The 20,332-nt window shown below is 34.8% G+C and overlaps 1 protein-coding gene across 7 annotated transcripts; it reads right to left on the bottom strand.

Moving 5' to 3' along the window:
* Window positions 1–428: 428 nt before the first annotated feature.
* On the bottom strand, window positions 429–20,230 carry LOC131593383 (putative disease resistance RPP13-like protein 1). Of its 7 annotated transcripts, XM_058865864.1 has the most exons (8): window positions 20,087–20,188; window positions 19,954–20,009; window positions 19,825–19,866; window positions 16,450–16,505; window positions 16,285–16,322; window positions 1,306–4,566; window positions 1,150–1,220; window positions 429–686 (listed from the first exon to the last, which is right to left on the bottom strand). In XM_058865864.1, exons 6-7 carry the CDS (start codon window positions 4,557–4,559, stop codon window positions 1,193–1,195), a joined length of 3,282 nt encoding a protein of 1,093 aa, XP_058721847.1. In that variant the 5' UTR covers window positions 4,560–4,566; window positions 16,285–16,322; window positions 16,450–16,505; window positions 19,825–19,866; window positions 19,954–20,009; window positions 20,087–20,188; the 3' UTR covers window positions 429–686; window positions 1,150–1,192. The 7 variants fall into 7 exon arrangements, 6 of the variants coding, with proteins under 6 accessions (XP_058721847.1, XP_058721849.1, XP_058721848.1 ...); XM_058865866.1 differs by having other exon boundaries at window positions 429–1,220; window positions 19,825–19,862; window positions 20,087–20,177; XM_058865865.1 differs by lacking the exon at window positions 16,450–16,505 and having other exon boundaries at window positions 429–1,220.
* Window positions 20,231–20,332: the final 102 nt, after the last annotated feature.

Raw genomic sequence — 20,332 nt, 5'->3', positions numbered from 1 at the left:
CATGAAATTCCAAGTTACAACACAGTTTGCAATAGATGAAAATCTTAAGAGGAGAGGTTGCATTTTCTTTTGTAAGCTTTGCTATCTCACTTTCTATTGAAAGGGTTTAGCCTTAAAAAAAAATTAAAACAATACAATATAGCAGCATATTGTTAAAGACGTATGACGGAAACTCAACTTCCAGTGTATGAACTAGGAAGGAAAATACAAACAGTAGATTTAAAAGATTAAGAAAGTGGTGTTGCTTCATGTTGGTGGCAGTGGATATGTCTTGGTAGTAGGAAATGCAAGATCTTTGAGGCTGACATGCAAGAAGAGGTCACATAGAGTTGCCACTGTTCAACATCAAATACATACAAAGTGTTATTATTATGGAAAATATCACAATTACTAGCAAAGAAAAAGTGAACACAGGGGATGTACTTGCCTGTGACAAAGAAGTCATTTCTACTGCTCAATTCCGTCAATCTAATGTTGCTGAATACCGTCAATCTTCACAGTAGGGATGTGACTAATTGTATGCCAATGCTCACATCCATCCTTTTTGTACTTCTCCTTAAGTAACGGATAACTGTGAATGATCAAAGTATTAAGGGAGTACCGCGGACTCTCCTGCTATCTTTGAATGAAAATCTCATGAATGTGAAAGGCTGATACATATCATGCCTTTGACTTCCATGATAAATCTGTAACATGATTGACAATATATTTATCAAATTGATGTAAACCCAAAAAGCTAAACATGAACAAGTTATTATAGTACTAAGGAAGATAAATAATTTGGCTTAGAAAATGAAAAATGCCATGAAGTGGTTTTGAGTAACCTGTGTTAATGCAGTACTTGAAATAGACTATAGAAGTTTTATGCTAGACAAAGCATTTGATGATGAACATGGCATAGCAAATTGAGAGAGTTATGTGCTAGATACAACTCTAAAATAGAAACACACATAACTCATAACTGCTAAGCATAGCTGACATCAATGAAAAATAATTATTATAGTCGAAGTCAATACAGAGACATTGAGAGAAGTGAAGTTGGCCTATATATTATGCAGTGGCGGATTTGAAAATGAACTGTTAGTTTAACAACAAAAGTGAAAACTGGACAATTAACATTAAACATTCTCTAAATTTTAAATAACTAACTTAAGCCTGCCTCCATCCGGAAACGTCTGCCAATTGGATCCGCTTACATAGACTCGTCACTGTCACAGTCACTGTTCAACATCAAATGCAAAGAGAGCTTTATTATTATGGCAAATAAAAAATTAAAAAAAAAATGAACACATGGGTTGTACTTACCTCATTTCCTCTTCCGAAATAAAAGAAGTCTGGTAAGAACCGTCAATTATCACTTCAGGGATGTGACTAATTGTATGCCAACGATCTCCTCCCTCCTTTTGGTACTTCTCCTTAAGTAATGGACAATCTTCAATCTCCAAATCAAAAATGGAACCCCACTCCTCTGGCAAGTGCTCAAGACTAGCGCAATTGTGAATAATAATAATATAAACTTTAGATTTGTGGTGGAGACAACGCCAGTCCTCTCTCGAAGCTTTCAATTTAGGACAATTAACTATTTTAAGATCGATCAAGTTGGAAGGGAAACCTCCCATAGGAAAACATTCTAATTCTGGACAATTAGACAGCCCTAGAGCATTAAGAAGGGTGAACAAGTGTGGTGAAAAAGGCAAGGAGGAGGACTTCCATCCTGTTATTGAAAATTCCCAAAGAGAATTATAACAACACAAATCCAAAGAGGGACATTCTACAAAGTCCTTGAAATCCAACTTTAATAATTCCAGATTGGGATTGTTGATTAAATGAACCATGGGGAACTCGATGTACTGATTTTCACGAAGGCTGAACCTTTTCAAGCTGGATGACAACTCATTTATCAAAATCCGACCACATCTCTTTATTTTTAACTCTTCGATATTATCACAAATGGGAATTGATACGGCCAGCATTTTGCAACCACTAATCTCCAATATCTCTAATGAAGGAAGGTGTTGAGGCAGTGATACCCTTTTCAATTTGGGACAATTTATTATATAAAGCTCTTTAAGTAAAGGAAACCCATCAATACATAACCATTCCTCCAAATTGTCCATATTTTCAAAGATCAAAATTTCAAGAGAGTTGAAGTTATTGCTGGATAACTCTTTTCCGATGATCTTTATTCCATGACAGTCTGAAATATAAAGCATCTTGAGTAAATGACAACCACTTAGCCAATTAGAAAAGCTATTACCTCTGTACATTCTGATGGTTAGCTTCTTCAAGTTACTATTTGGTTGAAGAGTCTCCAAGACAGATACATTGCTTTCAACTATTGATCCATCCATATCTTCTCTTCCTCCATTAAATATCATCTCTATTTCTTCCAAATACATCTTATCTTTCAAACTTCTTGTTGTAACATCTGTAGGATCAATGACTTTACCCAACCCTTCAATATAAATTGTTCCATGAAGATGGTTTAGTTTCTCCAACTCCTTAAGATCTGATCCGTTCTGCTCTTCCACTGTAAAAAAATTCAAGGTTTGGAGATTGCTTAGACTTCCTATATTCTTTGGCATTTTCATTATAGAATAGGGAAGTTCAAGATGGCGTAAATTGATGAGTTTGTAAAAATTTGAAGGGAGCTCAGTCAATTCATTACATCCATTCAACAAGAGTGTTTGCAAATTATATAGCATACAAATGGTGTCAGGTAACCTTGAAATTCTATTACGAGAAAGATCTAGATAACGCAGAAGCTTTAAATTGCTTATCTCATCTACTAGCTCTGAGATGCCGCAATAATATAATGATAACATTCGCAAATATTTTAGTCTTGAAAACATATCACGTTGCACATTGCGGCTTATCGATATACCAAAGTGGTCTTCTAATAAAAGACTACGTAGGCCCTTAAGCTCACAAATTGGCTCTAGTAATTTGTCAACAAAATTTGATTGAAGAGACCATCTAATGTGACGTGTCCTTCCAGGGATACCTTCCACCTTAGCTTCGTTTATTCGCATACAAAATTCTCCTAACACTGAATCAGCCAAATCATTGACAAGGTCATGCATGGTAGAATAATAGTAGGCTGATTGTTGGAAAAATGAAATTGACTCAAGATCACCAAAAATTTCATTACCCAACTCTTCTTCACTTTTTTCTGTTCTGCAACACTTAAGCAAACCTTCTGCCATCCAAATCCTGATTAATTCACATTTTTCAAAGTGATAACCTTTAGGAAATATAGAACAATAAGCAAAACAACGTTTATGATTGGAAGGTAGATTATGGTAACTCAATCTCAGCACTGGGTTAATGTTGTTGTCCCCTTCTGATAAACGCCACAAATCAGTCTCCAATATCTTCATCCATTCATGCTGAGAGAATTTTTTTCGCAAGAGTTGGCCCATTGTTTTTACAGCTAATGGCAATCCTCCACACTTTTCCAATATTTTTTTGCCAATTAATTCAAGGTTTGGATTATCGCACACATTTTTGCCATGAAACGCATGTGTCACAAATAAACTCCAACAATCTTTTTTTTCCAATTGCTGTAATTCAAATATCTTTGTGGAATTCAGAACATGTGCTACATCCTTGTCACGTGTTGTCGCAATAATCTTACTTCCAAAAGATCCATGATTAAAAGGAAGTAGTAACTGCTCCCAACAATCCGCATTCCCGTTCCATATATCATCTAAAACAAGCAAGTATTTTTTGCCCGTTAGTACGCGTTGTAGTCTCTGTTGAAGTAAATTGAGAATAGACTCATCATCAGCTGGAGAATGAAATGACTTGAGAATTGCTTTGGTGAGTCCAACAACATCAAAAGATTCAGAAACATAAACCCATGCTTTAAGTTCAAAATGATTCTCAATCCTACTGTCATTGTACACAAGCTTAGCAAAGGTGGTCTTACCCATCCCACCTAGACCAACTATGCTAGATACAGGTGTTTGGTTGTCACTGCCATTGTTTGAAAGTAAAAATTTGATCATTTCATCTTTCTCATCATCTCTACCATATATCTGCGATGCATCCACCAAATAGGAAGTTTGCGGTCTTTCTAAAGGTTTTGAACTAACTCCAACTTCATTTCGAGCCAAAGATCCATTTTTCAATTCCAGCACATCTTTTTGCTCAGCAAGATGCTTTAGATTCTTTAGCAATTCTTTGACTCGAGATTCAAATGGATTAATAAAACTTGAAACATAACCAAAATAGTTATTCCTACTGGTAGTAGGTTGAGATTCAGCTCTTATCTTCTTCAATGGTGCATCAGTGGCAATCTCATCCAAGAGTTGGTCAGCCTCATACATAGCATGTTTAACATCACCAAGCCACTTCTTGACATTTGGTATTTGGTATTGTTTAATCTCTGCATCATCCAACACTTGGTTGATAGACTCGAGTGTAGACTCAAGTTCCTCCACCAACTTGTCAAGCTTGCCTCTACGGAAATAGTCAGTGAAATTACTTGAAGCCAACCTATCAAAAATCACTTGAAAGAAAGACGAAAGGAATGCTCCAGCAACAAGTTCTGCCATGATTTTTCTGTACCACAAAATAAAGGAATTTGAGATGAGTGTAATGCACATGAAAGGATATATATCTGCAGTAATGGTTATGTAGAATATAAACATAGATGTTGTTGTTATTTTTATCTCCGCGCAAATAAACTATTGTAATACTGATTCATACAATAATAATGAAAAGGGCATTGAGCAATTCACTTAAACATATATGTATATATAAATTTAAAGGGCATTGATTCATTTTTGTGTGTTATGATTTAAATTTAAAATAGTAGTACAAGTTATATATCCAAAATAATAGTAGTATAGATTAAAGATAAACTATTGGTATATATAAATATAAATATGATAATAATTTATATATTTAATTTTAATGCAATTTATTGCAAAATACTTAAAGATGTGTAGAGGTTAATGTAAGAGAGACATGTGATGTTGTATTTTTTTTTTTATAGGCAAAATTTGTATTAACAGAAAGAGTACAATGGGTACTCAACCATATAAGAGAAAAGAACTATAAGAGTGTCAACTGAATCAAAGCCTAAAATAGAAGGGATAAGTCAATGATTCACAAGACAATCCAAAGGATTAGAACACCAATCAGACCAAATTAAACCATCTGCACCTTTGGTTTTGGCAACAAACGTTCCAAGCCAACACTTTAGCCCTATCAACCACTTCACTAGCCCGCACAACCACTAGTTGAAAGACAACCTCATTTCTACTTGGCTAAATAGCCCAACAAACCGAAAGCCAAACCAAGAGACGATTGCTCTTGTTCATCCTTCCTTTTAGCAAAAAACTAAAACTGCTGAGATTACTACCAGAAGCATCTAACTCAAATTGAAACTACAGTTTCATCCACTCGTAAATTTGCTCTCGAACATAAAAGGCAGAAAACAGTCGAAGAACAGATGGGGAATAATTTCTGAATAAATAGAACAGAGGGGACATCCAAGAGAGTTAGATCCACTGATGATCCCTCTAAATGACAAAGCCTCCTGACTAGCTAACCTGTTCAACAAAAATCTCCATCCAAAAACTAGAATTTTGCTAGGCACATTTGTTATCCAAAGCAGATCCAACAACTGAAAGTAGCACTCATCAATCCGCACCTTCAAACCAAAAGCAGCTTCTAAACCTTGATAACTACTTTTAACCGAGAAACCGTTATTGCTCCTCCACCACATAAAAGAATCCTTCATTTGCTGATGAATCTGAACATCCTGCATAACGGAATAGAGAGATTCCAACTCAATTTCTTCCTCCGCCCGTAACAACCTCTCAGGCTTAAGCTTCACCTCCCAAATCCAAACATTTTCCACCCAAGCCCCCGTCGAAGAAACCGTTATTGTTCTATTCTTACATTTCAATCTATTTATCAAATTTTTCATTAATAAATAGGCTTTTTATCAAACTGAATGAGAATAATATTTTTCTTTAGCCTTAACTTACTTACCTCATCATATGTGCAATCTTCCTAGTGAGTTGTTGCTCAATTCTATGGAGTCGGTCTTTTCCCTAATTCGGAGTAATTGAAACTTTTTAAACTCTTGACAGTTTTTTCAAGATAAGATTCGTATCAGAGAGATCTTGCATAAGCGGAGGGTGTTGGTTGACTCATAAGGTATTTTGTGTCTACTGTGTAAGGGTCTATCAAGTTTATTTCTTATTTGTTTGTAACATGCAGAACGAGTGAATCAATTTAGTATAGATTTTTTACGTGGTTAGGGTTATAGTTAGCTCTTCCTAAGGACCTTCCCACTCTTTTTAAGGTGTTTAGGTCATTAGGAGGCATGTTCATCATAAGAGGTGGATTTTCATGATTTGATATTCGATAGTGTGCTTGTTAAGAAAATCCAATAATGATATCGATTTTTGCAGATTCGTCGACTAGTGTAAAGGATATGGAAGATTCGATCATTTTCACATCATGTAAATGAAATCTTGACAGGTCCACTGCGAAACTCTTGTGTTTTTTCCATTTGGCGTAAGAACATTATTATTTGTTTTAGCCAATAGCAGATTGAGAGTCTTTCACCTTACGGTGATGTTTTTTGGTGGTTTTTTTGGAGGACTTTTTCTATTAATGGGGATTCCTTTTGGGCTAAGTTTTAGCCTCTTCCCATTTTCCACGGTGTTTGCATTGTCATTGCAATGAAGTTTATTGTTTTAACTTTCTCTCTTTTTTGGACCAATGGTTTTGTATTTGTCTATCTTGGTACTCAATTTACATTTTTTTGCTTGTTCTTTCTTTGGTCGTTCTTGTTTTGTTGTTCTTGTAACCTTGGTATGGTATATATTGTGCCTAATTTAGTTAGCTCGATGTACTTTTGGGACCTTTATTTGTCGATTTAAAAATAGAGTGGGACTAGTTTTTGACTGGTTATTTGATTTAAAAATAGAGGTAGAAGGGAGAAACTACTATTAGGCGAGTCAAGATGGGCAACGATGTCAGGAAGACCTTTAATTTTGGGAATGCCTCTTCGCACTTGCTCGTCCAAGTGAACATCTCCTTTTTCTTCAAAGTGGCAAATAAATGAAAAGCATTGTCATCTGGACAAGAAGGAAAAGAGAAGGGGAGGATAATTGCCACGTTAGTTGTTGAACCTTTTTAACGTACATAAGGCTTCTCGTGTCACTGATGGTCTAACACTTATTTGGGTTCACATTTATACCTCCTCTTGGTTAATACAAAACCTAGAAACTTGATCTTGTATGCTAAAGGAGCACTTAGCAGATGCATGTTGTACTTTTTGACTGACTCAACGATATCTTATAGGTTTGTTGCATGGCTCTTCCCTTTTAAAGTCTTTACTATCATGTCATCAATGTAGACCTCCAGGTTGTTCCCTATCTATTTAGAGAATACTGTGTCCATGAGTCTTTGTTAAATGGCTCCTAATTCATTAGCCCAAATGGCATGACATTGAAGCAATAATTTATGTGATTGTACATGAATGTTTTCTTGGGCGCATCCATAAAATCCATCAAGATCTAATTCCGCTAAGATAATGCCTTTACTGCGAGGTCAGTAGCGAGGCGATGTCAGACCACTCTTGTACCTATTCCTGGCATATTTGAAGACTCATGGGCGAACAAGTATATGTTCCTCCTTAGTAGGGCGACCAGCTCTTCCTCCTTAGAAATATATAAGGAGGTGCCTAATTTGGTCACTTGATGTTTCAAAGGCCCAATCCGGACTTCTTTCAAATCCTTTGTGGGAGTGAGCCTTTTATTTTTGGTAAATAATCTAGGGTTCCACCTTGTGACATCTTCCTCTCGTGCTTCTGGCTTAGGGCAATGTTTGTGACAACGCGATACTTCAAGCTTATTTAAAGGGTAGGCATGACCATCTGTAGCAAGTTGAAGGCAGGATTTCCTAGGATGGCATTGTATGGAGACAAGGCATCCACCACGAGATACCTTACTTTGATTGTTTTTACGCTTTCCTATGAGCCTAATGTTGTTTCAATTGTTAAGGGACCACTTACTTATACATGTTTATCTGACAAATCAATCAAAGAATCTTGGAATGCTCTGATATTGTCTGGGTCAAGCTGAATTCCTTAGAAGGTGCTCTAGAATAAGACCTTTGTCAAGCTTTTAAGTTCGATTGATACTCGCTTTATATTCCATCATAATATTGCACCATGATGACCATAAAATCATTGTTGTGAGGGATAATTTTAGTGTCGTCTTTATTGGAGGTGATTTTGAATTCTGGCTCTCTTCCACAGTTTTGGTGATATTACTAGGTATGATATTTGTCGTAAAAACGTGCCTGACATACTTCCTCAAAGAGGAACTAGAATCTCCTCTATATTTGTTAACAATTCTCTTAGAACTTTATTTAATACTTTTTATTAATGTATCCAAAGTATCAACAAACCAACATTTAATAACTTTTGAAATTTGTTGTTAGTAATATATAGAAAGAAAAAAAATTAACTATATACTTTTAAATTTATTGATAAAAGGATTACTTTTTAAAAAGTTATTTTATTTAAAATTTTGATATATATTTTGGTCATTCTTTTATGCACTCATATGTCCTCTTACGGACCCGCGATAAAATCTTCAAAATACTTCTTTATTTTGGATGTGTATCTCCAAAGACACATTTTTCTATAAAAAGAATGATTTTGGATATGTATATCCGAACTTTTTTTTTTTTGAAAAAGGTGACTTCGAAAATGCACATACGAAATAACTCAATTTTTGGTCTTGGAATTTTTGAATATGCATATCCGAAAAAACTTAATATTTATTAAAAATTAAAATCAAGGTGAATCAATTGTATTAATAATAAAATTAATTATATTAATCAAAATATATAATTAAATATATATCATTTTAATCAAGATATATAATTAAATATATATCATTTTTATCAAGATATATAATTAATTAAATATTTAATCAACACATTATTCTCATATAAAATTAATTAAAAAAATTAATATAAATTAAAAATTATAATGCTTATAAATTAAAATACCCCTAGACAAATTAAAATTTTATTTAATCTTCTATTCCTTATTTATAACAATTTATATTTAAGTTATTCTTTATTAATAATAATTCACTCTAATTATTATATAATTATATCTTAAATAAATATTATTTCAAAATAAAATAAAGTTTCTTTTTGAATAGTGAATACTTCAGATATGCATATTCGAATTAACCAATATCCCAAATTTTTTTGAAAAGAATTTTTTCAGATATGCATATTCGAAAAAACACCTGAAATTTTAAATTCAACGTTTAAATAAAAAAATTTCAAAGAAGATGATTTTGGATATACATTTTCAAAATCAGTAAAAACATAATAAGAGTGCCTTCAGATATGCATATCCGAAAGATATTTTGGAAATATTATGGGTGTTTTTTCCCTTATATAAATGCATAAAGAAATTTTCTATATTTTTTTAAGCGTTTGATTGCCCATTGATGAATACATGTTTATGTTATTACTTATCAAAATTAATCTTCCAATTTATAAAAGAGGAATTTGAAAAAATTCTTAACATTTTAAAAAAAATTAAAGTTAAAAGAAATATCTTCTTTTAATTCTCATGGATAAGAATCTATGAATTTTTTTTCCTAGTCAAATGTTTAATATTTTTTAATAAAAAGTATATAGATTAAAAGTAGTATTCTTATATTTTTATTTTTATTAGAGAGAGGGCTAAATGCTCGGAGAAAGAAAACTACAGACAAGTAACTCTAGGAACACTAATGTTGTTCTCATCTGCTCTACAAATATTCTCAAAATTAATAGGACAATCCGCGAAAATGCTATACTCTTCCTTCAAGGAAAAACTATGGTTTGTCAGTGCATTAGCCACTTGATTAACTTCCCTATGAACATGGACGATTTCCAACTCCCAGTCTAGATCCCACATACTAATTATCTTGGTCACAAGATTATTCCCTCCTCGATGGATAATCCTCCTCTCTTTGACATCCTGAACCACTACCAATGAATCCACCCTCAACTCTACCTTACAAAAGTGCATATTCCTAGCAAGCTGCAACCCTTCATAGAGACCCCATAGTTCATCCAGATAAGGGTCCAGTCTCCCAATTAATTTCAAAAACCCACTAACTCATTCGCCGACACCCCCTCGAATCACACTGCCACAACCAATAATACCATTTTTACAAGCTCCATCGATATTAATGCAAATCCACCTACTTTTAGGAGAAACAAAGTGAATTTGCTAAGTAATTTTACTTCCCATACAATAGTCTCACGTAATTCCATCTGATATCGCATAACATCCAATCACCCTCCCCACTCTCTCCACATGATTATGCGGCCGAACGAAACCTTCATTAAACTTCTCTCTATTCCTCCACATCCACAACATATGGCAAGCATTCGCCCAAAATCTGTCTCAATTTTCCGGCCAACCAAGATTCCGTTTGTTGCATAAATTCATGTTGATCCATGACGACATGTTACAGATGAAAAAGCTATACCTTTTGATAATTGGGACAATACTGCACCAAAACTGATACGCCAATTTACAGTCCCATAGCACGTGAAGAGCTGTTTCCGAGAAGCAATGACAGTAGTCACAATTGCGTATGCCAAGTCCCATACGGTGCTTCCGTACATTAGTGAGCAATCGATTATGCTTAACTTTCCAAAAAAACACCCGAACCCGCTTTAGGGCTTTTAGCCGCCATATCCGAATCCAAGTTGTGTTTCTCTACCTATTGCTGAAAGTTGCACATTCTGTAGTACATGTTAGCAACAAAGGTCTGCTTCGGATCCGTATCCCAGCCCACCCTCTCATCAGCACCGTAATTGTCATGTGGAGGCATGATAACTCCTATTTTTCCTAAGAATCATGCAGGAATCCACTATAGCATACTCCAACTCCATTGCCCGTCAAGAACAACATCGGCAAGCTTTGCATTATTGTAATTTGCTGGTATATCCAACAGTATCTCAGCCAGCCTTATACCTGCGGCAATCCAAGCATCATGACACAACTAAATGGTTCTCCCATCTCTAACTAGCCATTCCTTATAATCTTCCATCAAAGGCCACAACTTGATTATACTTCTCCATAAATGAGAATCAGTAGACCGCACTTTCGTATGATTACCGCAGTTATTTCGCTGGTATTTTCCACAAAGAACTTAACACCACAAGTCTTGTGAAGCAGCCTGCAATCCACGGACTAGCTTCATAATACGTGTCTTATTCATTACATGCAGTCGCCGAAGCCCCAATCCACTAAGGATTTTCGGTTGAGTGATCATCTCCCAACCCACTGCATGATACTTCCATCGAAACTCCGTATCCCCCATATAAACTGCCGCTGAATCTTATGAATTACCTCTACACTAGTCTTAGTAAGCATACACGTCATCGTAGGATAAATTGGTATGGCCTCCAAAATGATCTTATCCAACATTATTCTCCCCGCCAAAGAAAGTTGCTTTGCCTTCCACTTCACGAGCTTGGCCTTTACTTGGTCAATGACGTACTCAAAATCTTTTCTCTTGGGAGCTTTACCGGTGAGAGGCACTCCAAGGTAATTTCTAAGGACATTGGTCTCACGAAAACCAGAAATGTGGAGGATATCCTCTTTACTTCTTCTACTCGAGTTCGCCGAAAACAATATACTAGTCTTCTCATTACTCACTTGTTGGTCTGAAGCCTTGCAGAAAACCTCCAAAGTTCGCATAACACACCTAATCTGGACCACATTAGCTTTGCCAAACAATAAATAAGTCATCCACAAACATCAGATGGGAGATAACTGGACCATTTCTACCAGCCCTAAGAGCTTTCCATCTACCTTCATTCACTTCTTGACTGATAAGATGCGAGAGCTTGTCCATGCACAACACGAACAAATATGGTGATATTGGATCACCCAGTCTGATACCTCTCTGCAGACAAAAGAACTCTCCTCTAGCACCATTCCATTTGACATTCGTTTCCACAGTTGGAATTGCATGCAGTATCACATTCAACATACTACCCGGAATACCAACTTTAACAAGCACATGCTCTATAAAAATTTAATTTAATTTATCATATGCTTTTGAAAGATCCACTTTAATTGCAAAGTAACTGTTACATCCCTTTGCTTTCATCCTAATGTGCACCATTTCCTGCGCAATAATAATATTCTCGTGTATGTTCCATTTGGTAAGGGGATATGAGTAACAGCATACAATCTTTCAATTTGTCAACTAACACCTTTGTGACCACCTTATAAATGGAGTTGCACAGAGATATTGGCCTGAACTAGCTAATAAGCTTAGAATGCGAGACTTTTGGAATAAGGTAGATATCCGTTTGATTCACTTCTTTCGGCAGACTAGGATTCCTCCATACATCCTTCACAAAACCACACACGTTATCCTTAACTATATCCCATTATTTTTGGTAAGAATCGGTGGGAAATCCATATGGCCCTGATACTTTTCGCGGATGCATATTAAAAACAAATTTTCTAACTTCTTCATCTACAATAGGACCATTCAACCTTTGCACTACATCTGGCCTAAACAAGGGAAACTTCACACTTGTGGCAATTCTCACATCCTGCCTCTGATTTAACGAGAACAACTTCTTGTAGAACGTTGTCGCCTTATTACTGAGCAAACCAGCATCCTCAATCCATTCACCATTATCAGTCCGCAGCATTAATACATTGTTCTATCGACATCGCGTAACCGCTTTGATATGGTAATATTGAGTATTCATATCACCATCCCGCAACCATTTTGCAAGGGAACGCTGATGCCACATGAATTCCTCCTGCTGCAATATAGCGTCAAACTCAGCCTGTAAACGAAACTCAAGCGCACCGAGTCCTGGATGGCAAATTCCAACCTGAATGCACTTCTAAATACCACCCAGCCGTGCTACTAGTTCTTTTTTAAGGTTACGAACTTGATTAAAACTAGTAAGCTTCCACTCCACACTATAAGTATGTATTGTATGAAGGTTCTTCCAAATAGCTGAGCCTGGATCCCAATTACTTCTCAGCATAGTATAGTAGCTATCCTCGAGTACCCACACACTCTCAAACTTAAATAGCTTTGGAGCACGCACATGTGAACCATCGAAGGGAGATAACAACAAAGGGTGATGATCCAAAAAACTCAACTGCGAAAGCACCTTAACATAACCGTCGGGGAACATAAGTCTCTAGTTGTCATTAATAAGGGCTTTATCAAGCCTTTCCCAAATCATTTTCCCTCCATGATACATAAGCTCTCTCCAAGTATATTTAGCACCCATAATCCATGCATCCATTAGCTGACATCCATCCACTCTTTCCCGAAATTTTTCACACCTATTGAGGCCCACAGGTGCCCCACCTCTCTTCTCATTTGCACACATAAGGTCATTAAAATCTCCTGCCACAAGCTAGGCCTCCGTCATATGACAAGCAATAGCTCTTAAGTTATCCCAAATAATTCTCTGATTCACCTATGTTGGGCTTGCGTATACTGCAGTAAATAACCACTTAGCACAACTAGTGTAGTTCACTTATAGATGCACATACTGTAGAGACTGTTCCACTAGCTGAACATCAATGGAATCTGAACGCCAACCAATAACGATATCACCAACATATCCCATTTAATTACCAGTAACAAAGGTCTCCATTTAATTACATATTCATTGCAATAATGATAAAAATTCTTGTTAGCTGCTTCACAGAAATTCCACACAAGTATGCTTTTTGGTGTATTCATCATAATCAATGATTATTTAGAGTTAACAACCAGCCTCACTATAACTCTCCAACATGAGTTTCCTTTACAACCTCCATATCCGAAGAAATCGGTGTAGATTCTATGACTTCTTGAAGTTGGTCCGATATGGGCTCCAAAATCTCACTCGCTCCAAGGCTGTATTTCCCTAGGCCTGCATAATGCAGGATTTTACTAACATCTGGTGGCTTCGCCTAATGAGTATCATCATTTTGGAGTAGCTCCAAAATGGCCCACCCTGGTAGCCTGTGGCTCTAATACTCCCATTTTCTTCATGTTGCATATCGTTGTGGCAATGCCTCATTGGCTTGAATTGGTTCTTAAATAACGCAGCCAGTTTACTTGCTTCCATAACACCTATGTTATTCTCCATAGCATTACGCCCAACATTCTTACTCATTGTCTTCCCTTTAAAGCTGCTTGTGACCCTTGCCCTAAGATTGATACCTCTTTGCTTTTTCCTGAGTTATATTTTGACCACCACTATCCACTTATGTACCCTTTGATGTGCTTGGAGGATCTTTTGTTATTCTTGTTCCTGCTTTATTTCTTTCCAGGCTTTGTCTCATACTAACAGTCCCATCCTCTTTTTGCTTCTGAGCATGAATTATCTTGACACGCTGAACCTTTGTAGATATCACATGTTCCCCCGATTGAACTATCTCTATGATTGGCTCACTATTCACCTCCATATTGGCTTTTCCACATACAGCAACCTCGTCCAACTAATTTAATGCAGAAAAATGTGACCCTAACTGCTGCCTATCCACCACCACCACATCAGGCCCTTGTCTCACCATTCCAGCACCATTTAACTGGCCTTTGTCCTTTATTACTCGTGTTTTACAATGTTTTTGGACCACTTTCCATGGTCCATTGCTCGTTCCTTCAAGCTGACCTCCCATAACAGCCTGGTTCCCAACCCCGACTCCTCCCTCACCTGCAAGTCCTCTAGTATTTGATTTCAGCTTGTCAGGACATCCCTCAATGTAGTATTGTCGTACACCTAACATGAAGGTTTCTAATAGCTCCTTGGTTAGATCAACCTCCACACATATCCTAGCATACTTCCCCCATTTGTGCATGATCATATTCTTGTCCATCTCAACTGTCTTTCCAATTTTGTTGCCGATGTTATGTAGAATACCACTGTCGTAATATTCAATCGGCAGCTCTGCAATTCTCACCCACACCACAACATTCTTAATTGTATCACTTTGAGGGTGGAAGTTTGAACACCATTCCTTGACTATAAGATCATGATCGTATATAAACCAAGGCCCATTCAACGTTGCTACCGCATGATCTTGATCGTGGGAAAAGGTAACAAGAAAATAATCATTACTAAGGTCAATAATGTTTATTATTCCTTTGTTCACCCACATGTGCTTCAACCTTGTCTCTAATGCCTTGAAACTGATTCTCCTACCCAACAACTTAATTATCAAACCTTTCTTCCATGGCTTATGAATTCTTTTCTCCTCAGTTTTGGATAAAATAAACAAGGGACAGTCGTACCCTCTAATTTTTTGATCCTCCACTGTTAATGCTTCCACAAACTCGTCGTCTTCCTCATCATCACTTTCCATGCCAACACTCTCCCCCTCTGCATCCTTAGTCTCAACACCATTGCCACCTAAAACTTTATCTTTGTAAGACCTACTCGTGGTGGTGATAGTTACGTCTTTCTGTGCATGCAATGTCTCGTTCTTCACACTTTCCACGATCATTCCATCCACAACCTTACTACTGTCCTCAATCTCCTTCGCACGCTTCGTATTTTGAACCAGCTTGTCTTCCTCCTCCAAAGACTTTCCGTTTTTGAAAACTAGGGTTTTCCCAAACCCTAACAGAGCGCTCATATTCAAGGGTTTGATATATGATTAAAAGTAGTATTCTGATTATAATGAAATGCTATTTTCTTTATAAAACGATTTTTTTTTAAGTGAAAAAATTTCAAGCAAAAATATTATTTACAAAAATATCATTAATAATTAGTTAATAAAGCAATTATATTAAAAAACTTTTAACTTTTCAACAAAATGTAGAAGTATATTTTCTCAATTTTAAAAATTATTCTTTCTCATATTAATGACAGTGACAAATAAACAAAATTTTTAAAGTTAGTCATTGTGTTACAAAATTAATTATATTTTTTAGATTTTTTAAATATTCTAGATTAATATTAATTTTCATAAGAAGAATGTAATATAATGATGGATTTGGAGTTTGTACCATCTATTTCCTTTATATTCTCAAATTTAAGGTGCGGCTAATTTTTATTTAAAGATATTAAAATAATTACAATTTTATGTTTACTTTTAATAATTGAATAAATATATATTTTTAATAATATAAAAATAAAAGACCAATTAATTTAAAACTGAATGTAACTGAAAATTCAAATAAAAGTAGAAAACTAGTATTCACTGGAAGAAAATAAAAGAAATATTCACAAAAGAGAGAAATAAATTACCCGTAAATATGTGAGGAGACTATAATTTCTCACAAAACCTGAAAATGAATATAAAAATTAGGATAAGATCTAACAAATTAGAGGTAACACAGTAAAATTTGAAGTAAAAGATTTTTCACTCCAAAAAAAAAATAAAAAATATGTAGAAAGAGAAAAGGAAATTACCTATAAATATAGGTGTAAGCAAACAAATGAAGATTTTATCTTCTAGAAAAGAGAACCTGATAATAATATTTAGAAATGTTAAAATTAATGTGTTGTAACCACCACTATTAGTGAGCATTATGAAAGAAGTGTAAACATCACATTATTGTCTTTATGTTAGAATTGTATCATTAAGATTGAGAGAACCAAAGAGTCCTCATCTTAATTATCATCTTATTGTCTTCTAAGTCAGTTTTGATTCAAGCCTATATAAAGGCTTTGTAATGTTAAGAAAGACAGAGCAGTTGGTGGTGAATTCAATAAAATAGCAGTTTTAAAGCATATCTTCCACTAGTGGAAGTATAGTGAGAAAAGTGTTCGGTGCAGTTTTAAAGCATATCTTCCACTAGTGGAAGTATAGTGCAAAAAGTGTCAAAAACCAGTTTTCCTCTGCAGAATCCTGCAACACCATAATTTATCACATACCACCTCTAGAATACCACCTCTAGAATACGACCCGATTTAATGTTTGCAGCTAGTTTGCTCTCAAGGTTCATGAGTAAACCGAGTCACTTGCACCATGGAGCATGGAATCAGGTTTGAAAAGAGTTTTAAACTCAAAATTAAAGGCTATTGTGACAGTGATTGGGCTGGAAGTGTTGATGACATGAAAAGCACTTCTGGTTATGTGTTTAGCCTGGGAACAGGAGTAATTTCTTGGTGTTCAAAGAAACAAGACACTGTAGCGCAATCTTCAGCTGAAGCAGAATATTTAGCAGCTGGTTTGGCTACACAACAATCATTGTGGTTGAGAAGAATACTTGAAGATATCGGAGAAAAGCAAGAAGAAAGTCTGCTGCTTCACTGTGACAATAAATCAGCAATAGCCATGGCGAAGAATCCTGTTTTCCACAGTCGAACAAGACATATTAATATAAAGTACCACTTCATTCGAAGTGTGATCGAAGATGGTGATGTGCAGTTAGTGTTCTGCAATTCAGAAGAGCAGCTTGCAGACATTTTTACTAAAGCACTACCAAGAGGAAGATTTCCGCAACTTAGAGAAGCAATGGGAGTTAAAGAGCAACACATTAAGGGGGAGTGTTAAAATTAATGTGTTGTAACCACCACTATTAGTGAGCATTATGAAAGAAGTGTAAACATCACATTATTGTCTTTATGTTAGAATTGTATCATTAAGATTGAGAGAACCAAAGAGTCCTCATCTTAATTATCATCTTATTGTCTTCTAAGTCAGTTTTGATTCAAGCCTATATAAAGGCTTTGAAATGTTAAGAAAGACAGAGCAGTTGGTGGTGAATTTAATAAAATAGCAGTTTTAAAGCATATCTTCCACCAGTGGAAGTATAGTGAGAAAAGTGTCTGGTGCAGTTTTAAAGCATATTTTCCACCAGTGGAAGTATAGTGCAAAAAGTGTCAAAAACCAGTTTTCCTCTGCAGAATCCTGCAACACCATAATTTATCACATACCACCTCTAGAATACCACCAACAAGAAAATTAGAGACAACACAAATTATGCAAGTTAAGAGATCTGAGAATATATTTAGAGAGATTACTTGATTGAGAAATGGAAGAAATAAAGTGGAATGAGAAAAGGCATAGAGGGCACACAAAGTATGATTGACAGAGATGAAGTTTAAAATGGAAGAGAATGAGAAAGAAATAGAAAACTGATTGAGCTATTTTTACTACATACCATGCAACTTCTCACCACTTGTTAGGAATTGTTAGGAAAAGGAGTGTAAGACTTTAATGGGTACGCATCCACGCATATCAGTCTCAATATTTCAGAGTTTCGGTATAGATTATTCGTAATTTTATTATGATAAAATAAAAAGAGATTCTATTTCGCTTCGACCAGAGTTTAAGTCTTTGATTGTCCGGTAGAGTAGATTTCATCCATTTAATTTAATTATAATTAATTGCGATAAATATTTTTTAAAATTTTATATTGTTATTGTTTAGCCATGATAAATTTTAGATTATATCTGGTAATCCATCTTGCAAGTCTTAAAAAATGATTATCATCTAGGAATAATGGGAAGAGAATGAGAAGAGAATGTGAGAAAGTGTGTACAATGTTGAAGAAATAAGTGTTTTATTTATAGAAAACACGATTGCATGTAGGAGCTATTTTAATTGGTGCCTCTTCCCAAAATTATATAGTAGGCGTCATCTCACTGCTAATTCAAAATCGCATGCACCTAGGAGTCATCTCATTTGGCGTAGTAAGTCATGTCGCCATCTCATTTGACTTCTCCGTGTTAACGTTTTCTGAGACATAGTTATTTGCGTAATTTTTTTCCAAAAAGTGGTTATTTTAAAAAAAATCTCAAAGTTGCATTTTGATTATAAATAAAGAAATGCTATTTTCTAATAAAATGAATTTTTAGAAGTTCAAACAATTTCAAGAAGTAATGTTATTTTCAAAAATATCATTAATAATTAGTTAAGAAAGCAGTTATATTAAAAATATCAGGTTTTGCCAAGTCACTTAATAAATGCAGTAGTTTTATGGCTGAGTTATGGGGTCTGTTTGAAGGAATCAAGCTTGCTAAATCACAGATGGAAATCAATATCGACTTTTTATTGGTGTTCCATGCGGTTGATAACAGGAGATCTAATGTCCGAGAATGTTTGGTAATTATCTCTCATATCAGGAGATTAATTGAAGAATTTATGAATGTCAGACTTTGTCATGTTTATAGAGAGACGAATAAATGTGCGGATGGTTTAGTTAATTTTGGTTATATTCCTCGACAGAATGTTCGTGTTTTTGCTCTAGCCCCTGAGTCCTTGCTGGAACTTTTGGATGAGGATGTTAGGGGTATTTCGACCACTAGAATCGTTCCTGTTTAGTTCTTTGTTGTTGGGCTTTTTGCCCTCTTTGTTACTAAAAAAAACTTTTAATTTTTCAACAAAATGTAGAAGTATATTTCCTCAATTTTAAAAAAAATTCTTTCTCATATTAATGACAGTGACAATATAAACAATATTTTTAAAGTTAGTCACAAATATTATCTTATAAAAATAATTATATTATTTAATTTTTTTAAATATTCTAGATTAATATTAATTTTCAAAAGAAGAAAATAATATAAAAATATGGATTATTGGATTTGGAGTTTGTACCACTTATCTGCCTTTATATTCTCAAATTTAAGGTGCGGCTAATTTTTATTTAAATATATTAAAATAATTATAATTTTATGTTTACTTTTAATAATTGAATAAATATACATTTTAAATAAAATAAAAACAAAAACTATATTAACTTAAAATTGAATTTAATTTTAAATTCAAATAAAAGTATAAAATTAGTATTCACTAGAAGAAAATTAAAGAAATATTTATAAAAGAAAGAAATAAATTACCCGAAAATATGTGATGATACTATAATCTCTACGAAAACCTGCCTGAAAATGATGAATAAAAATTATGATAAAATCTAAAAAGTTAGAGGTAGCACAAAATTAAAATATATGTGAAGTAAAAAATATTACCAATAAGTATAGGTGTAAGCAAACAAATGAAGATTTTATCTTCAAGAAAAGAGAACCTGATAAAAATATTTAGAAAATTAGAGACAATTACTATGTAAGTTAAGAGATCTGAGAATATTTAGAGATAGATTACTTGATTGAGAGATGGAAAAAGTGAAGTGGAATGAGAGAAAGTTTAGAGGCCACACAAAGTTATGATAAAGATGAAGTTTAAAATGGGAGAGAATGAGAAAGAAATAGAAAAATGATTGAGCTTATTTTGGCAACGTGTCTTCCTACATACCATGCAACTTCCCACCACTTGTTAGGAAAAGGAGGGTAAGACTTTGTCATTGACTAGAAAATTATAGATGATAATTAATGGGTATGCATCCAGGAT

The sequence above is a fragment of the Vicia villosa genome, linkage group LG3, assembly GCF_029867415.1.
Source record: "Vicia villosa cultivar HV-30 ecotype Madison, WI linkage group LG3, Vvil1.0, whole genome shotgun sequence".
Classification (NCBI taxonomy): domain Eukaryota; kingdom Viridiplantae; phylum Streptophyta; class Magnoliopsida; order Fabales; family Fabaceae; genus Vicia; species Vicia villosa.
This window is presented reverse-complemented; position numbering and strand designations above follow the sequence as displayed.